The sequence below is a fragment of the Hoplias malabaricus genome, chromosome 3 (assembly GCF_029633855.1).
Source record: "Hoplias malabaricus isolate fHopMal1 chromosome 3, fHopMal1.hap1, whole genome shotgun sequence".
Lineage (NCBI taxonomy): Eukaryota > Metazoa > Chordata > Actinopteri > Characiformes > Erythrinidae > Hoplias > Hoplias malabaricus.
The window spans coordinates 44,942,495-44,962,641 of record NC_089802.1 but is presented as its reverse complement, the minus strand read 5'-3'; the positions used below and the strand labels follow the sequence as shown (position 1 = coordinate 44,962,641).

The 20,147-nt window shown below is 40.2% G+C and overlaps 1 protein-coding gene across 4 annotated transcripts in view; it reads left to right on the top strand.

Annotated features, from left to right (window-relative positions):
- The window catches only part of LOC136691564 (cadherin-22-like), a 216,445-nt gene that overhangs the window by 114,709 nt on the left and 81,589 nt on the right, over positions 1-20,147 (top strand). For all 4 annotated transcript variants that reach the window (XM_066664137.1, XM_066664140.1, XM_066664142.1 and 1 more), the window contains 2 exons: positions 2,786-3,840; positions 17,224-17,518. In XM_066664137.1, the coding sequence (XP_066520234.1) occupies positions 3,637-3,840; positions 17,224-17,518 (499 nt within the window). In that variant the 5' untranslated portion in view covers positions 2,786-3,636. The remainder of the gene's footprint in view (positions 1-2,785; positions 3,841-17,223; positions 17,519-20,147) is intronic.

The following is a 20,147-nucleotide window of genomic DNA, read 5'->3' as shown; positions in this document are numbered from 1 at the left end:
TATATGTAGCCTAACTGTAAAACACTGAGGTGCTAAATGTCACTGAAAGCTCTGGCACAATAATCCATAACATAATTGATTTGATATGAATCTGTTGTTGTTTGAACCAGATGAATTTCCCCAAATAAATACATAAAAATATTCATCAAAATACATCTTGTCTGTTTTTTAGTCACAGTCAAACTGAACCTGAATTTATTTACATAAATTCATGTTACTGTGTTTTATACTGTGTCTATAGTGTGTTGTATGCTGTCTATACAGTGTTCTTAATATCTGTGAATGAATAGCTTAATATGTATATATAGTAGTTCTCTCACTCTTTTAGGCTTAATTGTAACACGTTGTTAAATGTAGCCCCTCTTTGTGGAGGCTGCACTTTAGCTCTATTAGCTCTCTGTGAGTTGTTTACCTGCTTCAAAGTGGTTCTGTATAACAGCCACCTAGAATAAAAAAATTGTGTGAAGTCTGAGCTACAGACACCAGTTAGAAAAACGTTTGATTGTATTTTCTGCTGTCGTCTCCCCGTTCTTTATTACTCATTGCCAGTTTTCACCCTTTAGCCACACACAGCTCAACATTGGGCATGCCTGAACATGCCCAGTGGCACTGTGTTCAGTGAGGAGGGTAGAACAACACTCATACATAGTCTTTGATGCTAAGCACTAAAGAGCAACTCATGGTTGAACATCTTAAACTTCTTAAACATGAGTATGTGAGTAGGAACAATTCCTTGCAGTGAGTTTCTTATAAAACATACCTGTGGTGCACTTCCAAAACCTGATTAAGTGTGTGTTTTAGATCATCCTTGTGGTGCAGTCTGGAATTGTGTGTGAATACACAAATACATTATGGCCGCCTCCATGTTTCTACACTCACTGTCCCTTCACTTATCTCCACTGACCACACAGGGGGTCTTTTGTAGTTCAGCAACTACAAATTGTTGTCCAACTGTTACTCTGCAAACTTTCTTGGTACATTATTTATAACTGTCAGCAGCACGGCTGTGTCTTACCCTCTCAAATCAGTGCAGTAGGGGGTCCTGACCACTGAAGAACAGGGTGAAATGGGGCAAATTGTGTCTACAAAGCAACACATGAACTACAGTCTTTAACTTTATGACTACAAAGTGCTGCTGTATGGTCAGTGGTGCTAAGAGAATGAACAGTGAGTGTGGTCATTATATTATGGCTGATCTGTGTATGAATGTGAATTCATACCAAGTGAGTGAGTACCAAGCCGATTTCTTGAGGTGATTTGCATCTAAAAATTACCTTTAACATAGATACACTTCAGGCTCCAGTGAGCATATGCAGATGGTTGCTATGGAGAGATGAGAATATGACTAAAATCACCTTCAGCTTCAGTCTGTTTAGCTATATTCAAATATCCATGTTGCATTTTACCTTGTGCTCTCTTCTGTGGCCGGTGTTGTTTGCTTGGTCTGATTCTATAGAGCTTTTATACTCATCTGCATGAGATTTTGTGCGAGCTAAAAGCTTTTTAAAAGCATCATAAGATAGAATATTCCTAATACTGCTCATGTACCCTGTGCTAGACGTGAAATCTTGTCAAGGTATAAAAGGGTAAGAGAAACAATAGCCTAAGGAGTTTTCCTTTGCTTTGGCCAGGCTGCCTCTGCCGCAATCACTTAGCCTTGAGGTTGTGACACCTCAGCCGCGCTAAATGTTGTTTTTCTCCACATTCACAAGGCTTCAAAAAGACCATTAATCATTATCCCTGGCCGGCGCGGGATCTCTGTGCGTGCAACAGGGCTGTAGCTTATCTACACCTTCTGGCTCAGTGTTTGTTTGAAGTATTAGGCTTGCTTCTCTGATGGATGGAATTAATTGATTAATGCGTTTATCCAATTAGTGGTCCCTCATGCAATTAATCAGATGCACCCTTGTGTAAGGCCCACGCCGCAGGCCACAGTTAGGCAGTCAGATGCTTCGTAAGCCGGTTTCTTGATGTATAACCCCCCCCAACCCCCAACCCCCAAACACTCACACACCCACACCTTCCCACTACCCCCCAATCCCTCCTCCCTACCACCACACCTGGCTAGCTCACACGCAAGGCATAGCTCTTGGGCTTAGCCCATTACTGCGATTCTTGCTGAGTCCAAACATTCTGCCTTGAAAAATGTTTGCTGGTAGATTATCTGAACTAAAAGCATATTTTCAGCACACAGCCTTTTTATTAATTTATTTATTTTCTTTTTCAGAATGCAAAACAGCAAATCAAATAATTAAAGTGGCAACAGAGTGCTGCAGTCAGGAACGGTTTTTAAAATCACATTTGTTTGTAACTGGTTTGGGTGAATAAATTAAACCTTTTATTTGTTGCAGCACCAGCATAAACGCTATTGAGCTGTACGTTTTAACGTGCACAAAGCAATGGCAATGAGATAGGGACCAGATGTCTCACATTGGTAGGCAAGTTGAGCAGTTACCATTTAAAACGGGTTGAGTTTCCAGGTGCAGTGTGTAATTGGCCGATTTACGAACCACAATCAACATTTGAAATATATGTATTTTAATAGATGTCCTTGGCATTTTAATAGAAGTAATACTCAGTCAGGTTCAAGCCAGTCCCTGTTCATTACTGAGAAATACATATGAGTTATGGATAAAAAATGATTCAACCCTCATCACTTTATTTAATCTCTTTTTCGTGTACAATATTTGAAAAAAAGGAAAATCTGGCAGATCGAAATCTGCAGGTATTGCGCAAGTGTATCATTAACTTTTGTCTCCCTCTCTCTCTCTTTGCCCTATTTCAGGTGAGCTGCTCATTTTCCAGCATGTTCTCCGGAAGATTGTGGGAGGTCAAGTGTAAATGCAGCTGATGCCTTGTCGAGGAAGCTATGCCAAAGCACCAAACCCCTTCTGTTCTGGATTGAGCCCATTGCATATTACTGGAACCACACAGAAAATAATGTAGTTTGTTCTCTGGTTGGAAGATAGAGCTTCTTCTGCACACTGTGTGATGTTCAGTAATGATATGGAACAACACAAGTACCCCATTTGGTGCCAAAATCCACTGACAGTTACTCTGACATTACTATCAGTTCTGCTGTCTTTAGTGGTGAAGCCTTATTGGTTTTGCTAAGTTTCAGCCTCAAAGCAACTGAGGCTCCCAGCTTTCTCTACCTGGCTATCTTGATTTCCAAGCATGTACTGGCCTCGTATCACCTGGTCGAAAATCTGCTCGTCCTATAGAGACGCTGTAGAAGATGCACAAGTTTGTGACCTTGCAGATGGTACACCGGAGTGAACTCCACTGCCTGTGACTTCTCCGCAACCCCTGCACAGCAGCAGGGAAGCCATAAAGCCATATTGAGTTAAAAACACACAAACTTTTGGACATACTCCCCAGAATACAATGTGCAATCACAGTGATCCAACAGCACCCCTGACTCAGAGGAAAAGCAGCATTTGCACATTTTCTAGTATGATGAAAAATTGATTGGATTTATAGCTTCCACCAACAGGAACGGACTAGTTGCGTTTACGGCTTAGAAGGATTTTATTCTTATTTTTCTTCCTTAAAACACATCCAAGGGAGGAAGGAAACATTTATCTCCATTGAGTTATTAACCTTCGCCCATGTAGAAGGTAGATTTTTTCCAAGATGTTTGCCCTCTGGAGCGGAAGGGCATCAGCTCTAGTGGTGACTCTGGGGGTCCTGCACTGCTGGGAATGGGGGTCCTGTCATGCTGAAAGGACTAGTGAGAAAAGCCCCATGTCTCATGAAAGAGTGAAGAGGGGCTGGGTGTGGAACCAGTTCTTTGTGGTGGAAGAGTACACAGGAACAGAACCACTCTATGTTGGAAAGGTATGTGTGTGTAATTCTTACTTGTTGTGTCTAATTGTATCATGTTGGTCTTAACATTTTAACACTGCATTTCCAAAATAGGAACTTAAATTTAATTCCATTGTATGTAATGAGATTTTACACATTTAGTTCCACTGGTATACTCATTATAAAGGGCACATACATTGGGCAGTGATGTCTGAATTGTTTGAAAAAATGTACATGTGATTTTGACATGAAAGCAACGATACAGTAATACAATATTTTCAACATTAATTCCCCTCCATTGAGTAGTGTTTATAAGCTAATTAAACATGCCCTTAAAGGTACAACAGTGTTTAAAAGTCAGGTTGTGTTCCCTAAAGGTACATTACATTCTCTTCTCCAGAAGGAGGGGTGAATATTTGTATTTTACATTATAGAACTGTGTAAAATAAAACATGATATAAGTCCTGGAGATGAAATGGAGCGTATGGAATCAACACAACATTAAAAAACTACAATTATTATGGAATAAGGTACAGTTATGTTACAGAATTAAAGGTACAGAATATGTTCCCTTGAGGGCACCACCACAGTGACAGCATAAGGTACCGTCATAGTGACAATTTTTCTGACAGGGTACAAGACCTGGGACACCGCTAAAAGTCACTAGACCTTAATAACCAGGAGAAAAATATGCTCCACCCTAGCTTCCGACCTGTAAATATCCACATGTGCTTCTGTTTATCCTTCCACTGTAAGAGGAATAATGTATGCTATGGGTTTCAAAGGATATTGAGTTCTTAAGGACCTTAAATCGAGAAAAATCACCATCAGCCATACCTAAACAATCAGCTGCAGGTGTTGGACTGGCCGCTACAGAGCATGACTTGAATGTGCTTGGGAACACTTACATGATGAAAAACAGAAAAATGCAGCCATCTTCTGGAACTGAACCAAGGTTTGATATAATGTTCCTCTGACAAACTGAAAGAATGTCACTTGAAAAGACAGGAAGTTAAGGTAAAAGCAAATAATGCATTGGTAAGGCTTCTGTGTAAGGTTTTCTTTAAATATGTGAAAGTCAGTAAATAGTGGCTGGCCTCTGGCTTCTGATCAGAGCCGTATATTCAGAATATGTTACATTTATAAAAGGAATCTTTACAAACGTGTCTTTTAGCACCATTCATTCATCCATTATCTGTAAGCGCTTATCCAGTTCAGGGTCGCGGTGGGTCCAGAGGCTACCTGGAATCATTGGGCGCAAGGCGACCCAATACACCCTGGAAGGTGCGCCAGTCCTTCACAGGGCAACCCACACACACATTCACTCAGAACTACGGACACTTTTGTGTCGCCAATCCACCTACCAAAGTGTGTTTTTGGACTGTGGGAGGAAACCAGAGCACCCGGAGGAAACCCACGCAGACACAGGGAGAACACACCACACTCCTCACAGTCAGTCACCCGGAGGAAACCCACGAAGACACAGGGAGAACACACCACACTCCTCACAGACAGTCACCCGGAGGAAACCCACGCGGACACAGGGAGAACACACCACACTCCTCACAGACAGTCACCCGGAGGAAACCCACGCGGACACAGGGAGAACACACCACACTCCTCACAGACAGTCACCCGGAGGAAACCCACGCGGACACAGGGAGAACACACCACACTCCTCACAGTCAGTCACCCGGAGGAAACCCATGCGGACACAGGGAGAATACACCACACTCCTCACAGACAGTCACCCGGAGGAAACCCACGCGGACACAGGGAGAACACACCACACTCCTCACAGACAGTCACCCGGAGGAAACCCACGCGGACACAGGGAGAACACACCACACTGCTCACAGACAGTCACCCAGAGGAAACCCACGCGGACACAGGGAGAACACACCACAGTCCTCACAGTCACCCGGAGGAAACCCATGCAGACACAGGGAGAACACACCACTCTCCTCACAGTCTTTTGGCACCATATTTCACTAAACTGATGCAGTGCTTTACTTGCTGATTTTTCCAGTAATGTTACAGGGAATGTCTGCTTCTACACACAGCAGTGTCCAGTAAATAACTAAATAAATAAATAAATGGGGAAAAAAAACAAAAACAGAAAGACTGAAACACTGTGCTCAGAGGCTAGAACATAGTGAAGCCGGCCAAGTGAGGCAGATGAAGCCAAAACTTGTTTCTTCAAGTCACATTTGGGCCAAGTTGGAACTGATTCGCTTACAACACTGAGCTAGGTCTCAGCTTACCTTCAGTCTCCACTTTCAGTTTGGCTTTATTAGCTCTGGACGTCAGAAGGCTAGAGAGAGGTTGTGGAGAGGAGTGTGTGGGTGTGTGTGTGTGAGAGAGAGAGAGAGAGAGTAGAGGAGGACTCATACATTCTGGAGTGATTCATTATGCCAGAGTGTGCATGCACTGGACAAGACAGGAGTTGATGTCTAAATGGGAAGGCACACAAGGGGAAGTGTGTGTGTGTGTGAGAGTGCATGCAATGTGTGTGTCTGGAGAGAAATGATTTTATTAATAAAATTACCCAGAGTTATTGCACCCCATGAAGCCAGGGCACAAGCCAGGACTATTAATGGAGGCTGCTGGTGTTGCTAGACACATTTATCGCTGAGGGTATCAGATACTTTAATTAGGGCAATATAGGATTAAATACGACCAGCATACATTTATCTTCAGTTTTTTGGGGATCCCTCCCTCACCCCACCACCCCACCGCCCCTTCTATTTCTCTCTCACTGTCTTCCCTATCTCAGCAATGATGCCAAGAAGATCCCAGCCATTATTCTACTAATGAAATATGATTTTTTTCTCTTCCTAAATGGTCCCTGTCTCTGCCATAAACTGGCAGCTTTGCTCAATACATTTGGATAATGAATCTCCCCGCCCCGCCATGATCTCTGCTCAAACCACATTACTGAACCAGTTTCTGTGTAGCACCACATGACAAGGCATTAGTAAAGTGCTGTGTGTGAGATTTACAGCCGAAGCTCGGAACTGAAAGCTTATGAGCATTTCTATATTCCATTTCAATTGGATCAGACTTTGCTCAATGTTGCTTCTAAAATCAAGGTTATTAACAGGGAGTAAAAACATCTGTTCTTCTAGGAAGGCCTTAGGATAAATGTTGGAACAATGTTGTGAGATTTTGATTGCATTAAAATTTGGGACAACAAGAGGGATCGGGTCATTGCGATCTTTTGTGTATGAGTATGTACAAAGGGGCTTTTAAATTTGGCCTAAGATACTGGGCATAAAATAAACGTGTGCTCCAAGAACTGCCGAAAAATTTTCACAATTATTTAAATTCCAAATGTTTATGTATCATTTTCAAATGTTAACAATGTATACATACAGATGTATGTAATATATATATATATATATATATATATATATATATATATAGCTTATTTATTTATTACATAAACTACTACTGTTCCAAATGCAGTGTTCCAATATTTTTAACAGTTTCAATATATTGAATGGCTTTTTGTTGATTCCAGTTAAGGTGCTTTTCTTCACTATATTTGACATCATGCCAAACCTCCGAACAAGGATGGGGTTCAGAATCCTGTCCAAACCAGTATGTTCACATAGTTTTAACTTACCCCTAAATTTGTTTAGCCTTCCACAAAAAACGAAGAACCCACAGTGAAATAATCTCTGGGGAAAGGGGAAAAAGCCTGACAAAAGTAATTTTATCTATAATAATTAATTTCATAATCAACCGAAATCAGTCTGTGGTTTTGTGTTTGGATTCTACGAAATATTTAAAATAATAATGGAACGTTGAAATGGCATGGACAAAAGAGACGACTCCCTTAACCTCACTTCTGTTGCACAGAAGTTGTGAAGAAATGATTTCTGAGACTGTACCAACAGGTTTAGGCCAAGTTTCCTGAGTAAACATCTCCAGCCCTCTCAGGCTTGAAGGGTGCCTTCTCCAGACTTCACTATGTACATCTTACGTAGATGTTCAGTAGGATTCAGATCATAGAAGTTTATGGTTTTGTTCTCAGCCACTGGGTGCTTTTAACTTTGCTTTGGGGTGATTATTTTGTTGGAGGACTCATGACCTTTGACTGAGACTGCACTTTCTGACATTTGCTCCAGAATGCCTTGACAGTCTTGAGATTCAAGGCAGCCCCAAAGTAAAACAGAGCCTCCTCCAAGTTCCACAGTAGGTATAGTAGATTGTTCTGTACTTTAAAAACTTTTTTTTCTTTTTCTCTCTTTTTTTCTGTGAACAGAGGGTGAATGTAGCTTGCCAGAAAGCTTCAATTTTGCTTCTTCTCCACAGGACATTTTCTTTCAACAATGGGGTCTTCCTGTGTCTCATTTATTGAGTCCACTTTTGCTCAAAAAGCAATGGATGGTGTGATCAGACACTGATAGACCATGTCTTTGGATTTCAGCTTGTGTCTTGTTACCTCTTGTCTGCTATTCACAATATTCCCCGGTTCAGTCCAGAGTCAGTTTTCCAGGATTTTCAAGGTGCTTGAGGATGGTCTTATAGCCTTTACCTTTAACATACTTGTCTACAAGTGTCTTTCTTATCTCCTCAGACGACCTTCTCCTTTGCTCCCTCTGGTTCATGTTAAGAGTGGCGTACACAGTGATACCAAACAGCAGACACACTTCTCATTTAAAAATACTGAATGACTGAATCATTATTGTGCCAATACTAATTAAATAGTTTGAAATATCACAATAATCCAATTATTTAGGCTGTTTTTTTAGGGGTCCAGGCCATTTAAAATCATCTTTGTTGTCATCCACGTTTTCTTTGAAAGCTGGACGATATGGCCAAATTTATACCACAATATATTTTTTAATTTTGGTAAATACATTATAATTCCGATATCGATATGAACAATAAATAAGCCACAGCAAAAACGCCCAAGAACAGAAAGCAACATGACATCAAAATCGAACAAAAACCTCTTGGCTTTGTCAGTATTCATATTTTTAATCTAATAAAAAAAATTAATGCAATGAACTGATGGCAGAACTCTGTAATGTCCGTCAGGAGGTGATAGATGCTGTAAATAATATACACTGAAATATTGAAAATGTGTAGAAAACAATTTGGTGTCACTGAAACATATTAGATTGTGATATATTTTGATATTTAATAATTGTTCATCCCTCTTCTTTTCTGTATGACATATGAGAAGCATGTATGTATACATGAGATAACTGCTTGTCATTTCATGATTTATCAGGAGCAGTCATGCCTTTTTTTATGGATATATATATATATATATATATATATGGATACAAAAACAGGAATTTCTAAGCCATGACTTTTGGCCTTATGGGCCTTTTGTGTTTCCTTGAAAACCTTTTATTTCCTGGTTCTGTTATTCTGTAAATTGTATTAGTGTGAACCCTCTCCACATGGTTTACCAAATGAAGGCTTTACCCAGTTCAGTTCAGTCCAGTACTGTGGTTTTTCAGCCTCTTTCTCTTGGTATTACATAAGTTGGTTATTCTGTATACAGTGCATACAGTGTAGGAGGAAGAAGACCCCACAAGCATGCTGTGATGTACATTTTATTATTTTTTTTTTTCTGCTCTTGCCGTTTTACTGACCTTAATGTACTTGCGAAATATCAGTCACCACTATAAAACTATTTAAATCTCTGCAGGCAGACTGTGCTCTAAAAAGAGAGAATCTCTAGTGTCTCAAGACTATAACAGTGGGGATAATTAAATATTGTAGTTGCAGTTTTTAAGTACATGCCTTTCTTAATATGGGAGCCTCAGGTTTTGTGGATTTAATTTCTTGGTAGAAACATACTGCAATTCATTAACACTGGATTTTAACTTTCATTGAAAGTTGAGTTTTTTTCTTCTCCTGTAAAGTTACTATATTTGAGATACGTGTTTATTTTTTCTATGGCAACGGCATAAAATAGTTTTTTTTTTTTTTCATGTAATTTTCAGCATAACGTACAGCACTGAACACGAGTCTGATTACAGCTTCTGCCACCTTTCAATAATATTATCAGTTTATTACAGTATACTCTAACTAGACTGTGGTTCCTAAACCCACACCTCAACTTCACTGAATAGTCTTGATTAATGGTGGATTTATTGATAGACTGATGGCGAGAAGCAGAAAATGCCACCAGTGGCTAAGATTTCTTTGAAAAACTATAGTATCTTTAGTAGTTGAGGCTTTGTGTTATTTCTGTTAAGTATAAATAATTGTATAGCTTTTTTAATGCTGTTTGTTTATTCACTAGGCATTACGGTCTGCGATGTTTATATTTTCCTCCTCGCTCCATGCTCTTAATTTATTTATTGGTTAAAGCAATGTTTTCAACCTTTGTATGTGTTTAACAAAGACACCTTTGGAGACCCTCACAAGACACACTGCTAAGCTGTGCAAAGTGTTCCTAGAAACTGTCTGCTTCAAAACAACAGAGTGTTCTTTTGCCCACACATTTTTTTTCCTTTGGCAAAGCATATGGAGCATATAAGGACATTACTTCAACAGGAAGGTGGCAAACAGACATCCATTGTAATATAACCATCCTAATGCTTATATATGTGTGTTTTCTCTTGCTGGATCATGTGGGCAGTGCAGCAAAGTAGATCTGTATGGCGTCTGAGAGGCTGCCAGCACCTATCTACAGACTGCTGAACAGTGATTGACAACAATCAAGAGAGCCAAATTTTACCAGAAGTATTTTCTTCATGCCAAGCATGTCTGTGGGTGACCGTCTCTGCAGTCTGTGTCAAACTTTTCAACAAGAGACGGGGCAGAGTATTTGATTATCAGATCAGAATGCATTATAGTGGCTTTCATTTTACATGGGTGAAACATTTTCTTTGAAATTGGCATATGAATCAATCCTGTAGCCACAGCACAAGCATAATAGCCACAATTACAAAAAAATAAATAAATAAATAAAAATGATAATAATAAACGGCAAAATGGGAATCTCTAATATCTTGCTCTCTCTGCAAGGTACAAAGGCCCAATATGTGCATTTGTCAGCTAGCATGACAGATCTGGCCATTTGGCATTCTTTTCCTCAGCTGTCCAGCCTGATTGTTCTAGCTACAGTTTAAAAAGAAGCGACGGTTGGCTTCACACCTATTCCAGGAAGCATGTGCTACAAACAAACACGACAGTGCCACCTACTGTTGTGGGGAGATGTATTTGTACGTGTCAGTTTGCACTCGTAAAGCACAGTGTTTGGTGTGTGTAATTTGATAGCATGGTGGAGTGTTATCTAACAGGTGAAATTGACATTGACTAAGTTTTGGGGAAAAACTGGGGTGTAAAACCACTGAAATGCCCATCCATTCAATGAGTGTTCTGTTTTCCATGTTTTAATTGATTCTGCGCTATGAAAAGTAGGCTTTCAAATATGATGAAACACAGAGCAAATAAAGATTCTTCATACATCAGCAGTCAAAACATTAAACAAAAGCCTCTGATTCACCGCAGTGCACTCTTGATTCTTTGTTTCTGAACATCCTTCCGTGCGGCATTTGTTGAACCTGAGGGACAGAAATTTGTGCCCCAGTTATAGCTTTTGTTTTACAGTTCCTGTTTCAGCTGGTTAAATAATTAATGGACAATTATTAGTTTTATATCCCTATTGCCTTCTGTGCTTCAGAGTCTGGCACGCTGCAGCGGTCTGGTTAAAAATGAATCACGGAACTGACGCAATTTCTCTTTCTCAGAAACACTAAGGACTCTGTGTCAGAGGTGCTCAGATGATGCTCCCGTAGATACAAAGATGGAGCTTAATGAGTGTCATTAGATTTTGATGCTCTTGCTGTTTATTGGGTGAATTGCGGCCAATGGTTGAAGGACAGACACTGTACCTAGAGTGTGCACTACTACATGTGTAATAGAGTAGACTAGACTGAGGCATTGTGAACAGTTTAACAGGAAACCCTGCACTCTACTAAGGGTTGTGACTATTTTCATATTTGAATACAGGTGAATTTAAAAGATTAGCTGGTGCAAACCTGCACAAACTTTTTTGTTCCTCAAGGGAATATGTGCCATCATTTTAGTTTCTCAGATTTATAGCTTTTCTCCTTTTAGCATCATTGCTATCATCAGGTAGAAGTCGTCTTATCATTTCCATAAGAAAACAAGAAATGTAACGGGATGCTCTGGAGCATCTGCACAGTGTCAAGTGTGGGCTAAAGGGGTAGACCTAATTACAAATGCAAATCAAATTTATCCACACTCCATTTATATTGAAGCTTTTGTTGGCCACACTGTCTTATTGGTGCTTTGTAGTTTGGAGCTGTTAAAGAATCCTCCCTCTAGTCCTGGCCTTATCCTATGGGACTATCACATCGTGAACGCAGCGGTATTTTAGCGGCTCATATCTCAGCCTTTAAACATAAAACAAAGAAAGTAGATTAAAATAAACTCTACAGCTAGAGTGCAGATAATTTTTGACTCATGCTCGTATAAGATCCCCACATAACTGGCTGGTGGAGCAGCGATGATAGAGTACTGACAAGTACATTTAGCAAGACCTGAAGTGCTGTCAAATGGTGCTACCTTGTCGACATAGATACCATAGTTTTCAACTGCCTAAATTAAACAGTACGTAGGATATTTCCATAGGCTAAAAGTAACATATCAGAAAATCCTCCCAGCAGAAGTATAAGCAGGAGATATGCACAGCCTACATACCCATATGAAGGTAAAATGTATTTACTGTAATAAAAAAAGAGGGTTTCCTTTGTTTTGGGCCATTTTCCACATATTGTGAATGTACAGTACCAGTCAAAACTTTGGAGACATCATCTCATTTAATGTTTTTTTTTTATAATTATTTTCTACGTTGTAAATGAATGTGGAAGACATTAAAACTATGAAAGAACACTATGCAATTATGTAGTAAACAAAAGACTTTTGCTTTGAATAGACATATTCCACCAATGACTGACACACACACACACACACACACTTTACATTTGTTTCACCATGTACAGTTTTGGAACACAATAAATAATAATAGTAAGGTGAGATTTTATAATTCACCCAATGAAAACAGATTAATCATTTTAAAAAAGCACATAAACGTAAAGAAACTGAGATGCTAAGTAGACCATAATTTATCAGGATTCCCAACTTGTCAGGACACCGGTAATCATCATCATGTTCACATGATTCAATGCCATCAAATCCTCAAAACTAGTCAAAAGCCTTCTCCAAAGACTATAGGCTGTTACTGCAGCTCCTGTCTTAATGCCCTTTATTTCTGTGTGCACTTGACCGTACAGTGCATGTTTGTGTTTATGCTTATGGAATCAAATTTTATAAAAGCAAATTAGATTAATAAAGTCATAATGCAAACCCAAATCAGATTTCAGCTTTTCTTTCACTTGTGTCATGTGTAAGTGTGGGCCGTGGCCTCTATACTGTAGCTATTCTTACTTCAGTGCTCATCAGAAGTGAGACATTTGGAGTGTCCTTCAGTCCTCTACTCTTCATGCTTAGAGAGCTAGCCGCTGCTAACGGGGGCGCTTCATTAGTGTGTTGACCCAGGAAGAGGCAGGTCATTTTATCCTGGACTCTGAATCACCAACCCCCTGCAGTCACTGTGTCAGGCAGTCCAGTTCCTCTGTGACGTCTTTAATCCATCTTAATGCTAGCACAAGTGCTAAAGGGCTAGTGCTTTAACGTTAATACTTAGCTGCCCGGACTGGGGCTTATACAGAGGTCGTTCACTATTTTTCTTTAGATATCATGCTGAAAATGCCATTTTTCCTGGCTATGTATCTCTTCATAAGCATAGACTAATGTGGCTTTTTTGGCCTGATAATTATAACCAATAATAATGTGTTGTTGTGACTGACACAGCACCAAAAACCCAACACTGTGGCATTCAGTGCATTTCAGAAAAGTTGCTGTTGTTTTTGTGATACCTACTAATACTATTCAAATACTTTTAGTACCTGGCAAGCGATGGCAGGGTTATAAATGTGGCGGTATCTTAAAATGAGAATGGTATTTCAATGGATGTGTTTCTTGTGTCCAGTTTCTGTTCTGTGACCAAACTAAGTACAAGGCAAAATGAGATCATTCTTATGCATTTAAGAGAGGTCACAAGGAGGGGGCGCTGTTGGAGCTCACTAACTGATCACATTCTGTGAATTGGGATTGGGGGGATAAAACACCCCCAGAAGCCCATCACAGTTGTGAGTTTATCACCGATTTCAGCTTAAAAAATGGAAGGAAACTGAAAACACACTAAACTCTCAGAAGTCATTTCAGTCAAAGTTCTTCTTACAGATAATAATGTTTATCCTCTAAATGTGTGTGATTTGAACACACTGTGCTGTGGTGTGTAGCCTGGTAGCTCACTTTAGGCCTAACTGGGCAGTTAAATGATGCAGAACCTGTGTAATTTTGCATATTTTCAAATCTTTCTATTCCTCCAGCATCAGTTGCTGGACTTCCCTCACTCAGACTCAAGTATTTATCATCAGCATTTGTATTTTTGTGCTGCCAATATATCATTCACACCCGTTCTTATCCTGGACTCAGTGTTGCCATGGAGTTGACAATAGCGATAGAGGACTGAACACCATCGCAGCTGGTTTAAGCCTTTCACTTAATGTAGGGAGTGCAGAGGAATGAAATGAGTTGTGTGTTTTTCCTCAGTAAATTGGGTCAGTGCATCTGTATATAGCATACAAATTATAGCAGAAGATTAACAGACATGCAATCCCCATTGTTTTGTGGGGGGCATGTATAAATGAGCTCCGGGGGAGATTTGTCCAGGTTTGTACATTGTGCTTGGCAGCAACCACTGAGCGGGAGAGGACCCCTACGTGACCCTTAATTTGAAGTCCTGCGCTTAGACAGACCTCAGCCGCACCAGTTAGCTTGGACTGATGCGTGTACAAATCACTGCCTCGGGCCAAGTGTAGGCTGCTGTGAGGAACCGATTTAGAGCTGCCTCAATGCCGCGACATGCGACACGACATAACTCCACGACTCGCTTCTTTAGCATTCACGGTCCCCTCTGTTGTTTCTGTTGGAGAGAAATCATTTTACTTTGCAGGAAATAAGAAATATAATGAGAAATAAGGGGAAACTGTGCTTCATTGATTTTTCTGTTGTGCAAATGAGGCAGAGGAAAAAGAAAAATGAGAATTGGAAAACGAGGCAGCTCCACCTGATTACGGCTGTATATTTGGGCTTGGGTTTGCATGTACCCTTTTGATATTTGTTCATCAACACTAATGTGCGGACGAGGTTCTGCTTTTCCTGCTGATCCCCCAGTTTTCGATGCTAGACACTGAAGGGCATTTCTCATTCTTCAAAATCCTGAGATTCCTTCTTTCACCAATGGAGGATTTTTTTTCATTACTGCTAAAATATTGATGCGTCCAAAAAATTGTATATTTTCAGAGCACTCATTTTATTTGACTTCAGGAAGATTCACAATGGAGAGAGAGGGAGGGAGGTGGGGAGATGCAATATAGACGGGCTTGCGTTCGGTTTTACGACAAATACTTAATGAAAAACCCTACGGGGTGATAGAACCCTGTATTTAATTAAGGGTTTATAAAATATTTAACATGAAGGACAGGGAGGGGAATTTTAGTGCGCTGTCCATTTCTGTTTGGGAACGGGGGGCTGCAGTGGAGGGTGAATGATAATAGAGAGAGAGCGAGAGAGAGATGGAGAATGAGAAGGATGGCTGATGGTGCTGTACAGTGTTAGATCAGGGAAAATGGCTCCAAGTGACATTAGGAAAAAGTCCAGGCAGATTTATACGGTCTTCTGAAGTTCACTCTTAAATTCCCCATGTTCAGTCTTACCTTTAGTAGTGGGTCAAAAGAAACAGAGTGGATAATTTGAGGCTCTTTTTTGGATCACCCCCAGTTCTGCAGTAAGTCTGCAGTTAAAGCTCTGGAGGAGAACTCTGAAGCAGAAATGGAGCGAGAACTGGGCCATAGTCCCCAATGGTACTGTAGTGTCCATCTTTACTGCTCAACACAGCTCATACAGTTGTGTGAGATATGAAAACACACTTTTGTGAAACCTTTGTGAGAAGTAAAGGCTGCACATATCTGCTCCAGCGGGGGAAAAAGAAAGGTTGGTTCACTGCTGGTTCAGTATCTTCCAGAACAGACATGAACAGAAATGATTTCTGACACAAACACCTTAGCTAACATGCGGGCTAACACACTAACTCCTGTTACATTCCTAACATTCAGAGCTTTCAGTTATGTAGCCTCTTGTGTTGTGACGTGATAAAATGCTTTATTGACCTATTAAAACGAGCCTGCACATTTTCACACACTGCCATGGAAACCTAATAGCCTCTAGCTTTTCTATCATTAGCAAAGTTTGTTTATATTATATTAGGGATGTTCTAGATTGCAGTTAAGCAGGGAATAAACACCAGAGCATGTACCATAGGCTAAGGCCATTTTAAAATTTTAATTTAATGAAGTTAGGTATTCATCTGTACAGTTCAAATATAATTGGAAGGGTTGTTACATGATTAAAACAGTTACTCATTACTAATGTTCATTTTGTATGGTTAACTTAGAAAAACCACATAATTTCATGGGGGGATATATACAGATGTACAGGGTGGGCCATTTATATGGATACACCTTAATAAAATGGGAATGGTTGGTGTATAAATATGGACATCAGTTTATTAAAAATTCAGCGATATTTTCATTGTGAGCACAGGATTTACATGAATCTGAGCATAAAAATTACATGACTCCCATACGCACAGTGTACCTGGCTGTTCCAATCAGTGTATAAATATATGTCATATTCACATGATTGTTGCCTCTAGCTCTCATTCATACAGCTTGTGTGTTCCTGTTACTGTGGAAGCTTTTGAGAGGAAGCAAAGCTTTCTAGTTTGCTAGTTTTTTATTTAGTTTGCTGATTGTTAAATTATCTACACGATTCAGAACAGTCTGCTGTTGTTATTTCCATATAAACATACAGTGTGCAAACTTGTACTGCCATGTATGATTTGAATGGACAAACTTGTAAATTGTGTTAAATGTGAAGAAAAATGAATCCTGACAACTTGGTAATGGCCAGAATATTCAAAATAAAACAAAATATATCCAATTGTCTTCTTATGCTGATTAAATTGGTGATGATTAAAAGCTTTGATAAAAATGCTTTAATGTGAAAGTATTAGCAGTGATTTGCCTTTCAAGGTTTTGTGTATATTTATTAATTTGCCTAATTTCTTACTAATTTGTGCCACTTCACAGTGATCTTTCTGAGGAATCGCAGCATAAGCACTGTATCTTTTTTTGTTCTAACATCTACTTCCATTTAAACACGTGCTGAAGTGATGTGAGATTTTCAGTCGTCCCTTTTTCCTCACACCAATTTCTATTTGACTGGCAGATCCATTCAGACTCAGATGAAGGGGATGGCTCCATCAAGTACACCATATCAGGAGAGGGAGCAGGAATTATCTTCATCATTGACGAGGTGACGGGGGACATTCATGCCACAGAGCGTCTGGACCGAGAAGAAAAAGCCTTCTACACGTTGCGAGCTCAAGCCCGAGATCGGCTGACCGATGGCCCTCTCGAACCTGAATCAGAGTTTGTCATAAAAGTGCAGGACATTAACGACAGTGAACCCAAGTTCCTGGAAGGACCCTACATTGGAAGTGTGGCTGAGCTCTCTCCTATTGGTGAGTTATTTTTTAACCATGAGTCACAGGACTCCTGAGTCATTGGGCTCATGCAGCGTTCTTACAAGATGTGTGAATTGAGTGATTTCTTCTTACATTTGGGCTTGGGGGTGAATGCAAAAGGCTGGTCAGAGGATAGTGACCTCTTTTTTTTAGTTTTCTTTTTAAGCTAATAGTTACAAACGCTTGCTGCATCATACATCAAAACGGGGAAAAATGTGTGAACTTGGGCATTATTCCTATTATTACTTCATAGTACATAAATATTTGTGATTCTTTTCTTCAAACTGGGCGTGGCTATTTTTTAATATGAATATATCAAGTTCTGGAAAAACAGTAGCTATCCTAAAATCTTTGACATGCAATGTAAATACAACCTTGCCCCCACCACTTAGTTCTACCCCTCCATTTGACTAGGGGTAGTGTGTCTTATTTTTGTCAAGATAAACAGGGTTTAGGGCTGCATTGCCCTTGATTCCTTGTGAGACCCCCCCCCACCCCCCCCAAAAAAAAAAAATGCATTACATCCGTTTATTTTAGTTTCAATGTATATTGACCCCTATACTTCATAACAACCTAAAAGCATCACTTTTAGTATGCCGAAGTCTCATCAGGTAGCTAGTAAATTTCCAGGTCCAGCTTAAATGCTGAAGCAATTACATTCTGGTGCCTGATTTTACAGCAGCCGATAAGATGGAACTGGAAGTTTTGAAGAGAAAGCTGCCAAATAAGAAGCTCAAGTGAGGAATGGGTGATAATATATATACTCATTGAATGCTTCTGAAGGCATATCATGCCCTGCAATTATCCCAAGTCCAGCAATGCAGCACTGTACCACTCCTCTATCACTGCAGACTGTCAGGCTGTTGAAGGGTTGTCCCACTTCACAGGGTGGAGATTTTAAGTACTATACGTTTTAATGGGCAAGATGTCTTCTGTACATGGTTTGTTTCCTCTCCATAGAAAAGCATGAGCTTATATTGGGACACTCATTATTGGGTGCAGCTACACTAGAGTCTAAGGTCACCATGCCCAGTGCTAAGCCTTGGCTAGAGGGGGTTGTACAGCTCAGCATTGGACTGTGAATCAGTGCAGTGGTGTCCTCTGGAGCTATCTCTGGGATGAGAGCTGGAGTGTTTTTTTTTTTTTTTTAGTCTAAATATGAACATCCAACACAGATGCCTGACCTTACTTTTGCTTGTGGCTGAATGCCAATAAAAAAACTTACAAAATGTTCCAACATGTAATCTGAACCTTCTCAGCAGAGTAGAGGCTGTTCCTGCTGCTGAGAGGGACAAACTGCCTCCTAATACATTTCATTTCAAAAGAAGTGTTGGATAAGCAGTGTGTTCACATAGTATACGATTCTTCATGGGCAGGGGGTGTGGGGTGATTTCCAATTCTTTCAGGACACCTTTGTGAAGCACTGATAAAATAAACTAGGTTCAGGTTACGATAATGTAATCACTCCAGTCCTCAGCAGTGGTGAACTTCCTGATTGGAATTAATTTTTGCTTCCTCAGCACGGTGAGAGCCAGGGGCAGCACTTTCTGTAACGAGGAAGAGAGGGGAAGAAAGGGAGGGAGGGAGAGCAGTTAATGTTTGTGTCATCTCCACTTCTCCTTCCCCTTGTTTCTCCACCTCTCGCATTAAACGAGTGCGCGCTTCATGTTTTATACATTGAACAGAGCGCCGGGCTTAATGAGATAACATCACTGCTTAGTCAAGCCTTTCCTGTTGGGCTCTCCTGTAGAACAATTCCTAATGGCGTCAGTGTTAGCATCTCCCTGATAAGGTCACTCTTACTCCGTCAAAGCAAGACAGACTGACAGCTGATAGCTCAGACCGATAGAAAGAAGAATTGATGTTTCGCCATGTCACAACACCTCAAGATAAATGGATCGGTTTCAGAACAGAATACTAAGCGAGACTTCATTTTCTCCACAAACATATTCATACTGCAGAACAAACAATCCAGTGATAAATCCTGACCGTCTACCGAATGAAGCTAGACCTGAAGGTAACTGCTTTCCACTCCAACTGCTAAATGACAACAATACACCTTATTTTCTCCTTTCATTAAAAATCATATCAAATCATCCTTTGATTAAAGATGATTTCCTTTCTGAGTCATGAATATTATATTTTAGTTTTTACTCTGACCTTGTAAATCATAACATCACTCTGACAACACTGTCACACCAAGTACATGCCCAGGTGTTTGTTTACATCCTGATAATTAATGAATTTCACTACTATAAGGGGTCTTTGGGCCCAGAAGATGCCATTGTGTGATCCCCAGGACCTGCAGCAAAAAGAGGTGAGTGAGGAGAGTGAAAGGACAGTGCTTTTTCTTCCCTCAGCACTCACAGCTGAAGTGCCCTTAAGTAAAGAACCGAACCCCTGACTGCTCCAAAGGCCCTGGGCTGGCTACCTGTCCCTCTGGATGTGTGTGTGTTTGTTTACTGCCATGAATGAATTCAATGTGGATGCTCTATTTGGTTTTACCGCTGTCCTATAGCAGTAAATTAATGTTTCAGTTTTAAGGCATACCCATTGTAACACCTTGATTAGTAATCGTACTCTACATGGAAGTGCATAAAATGAAATGGGGAGCTCAACAGCAACT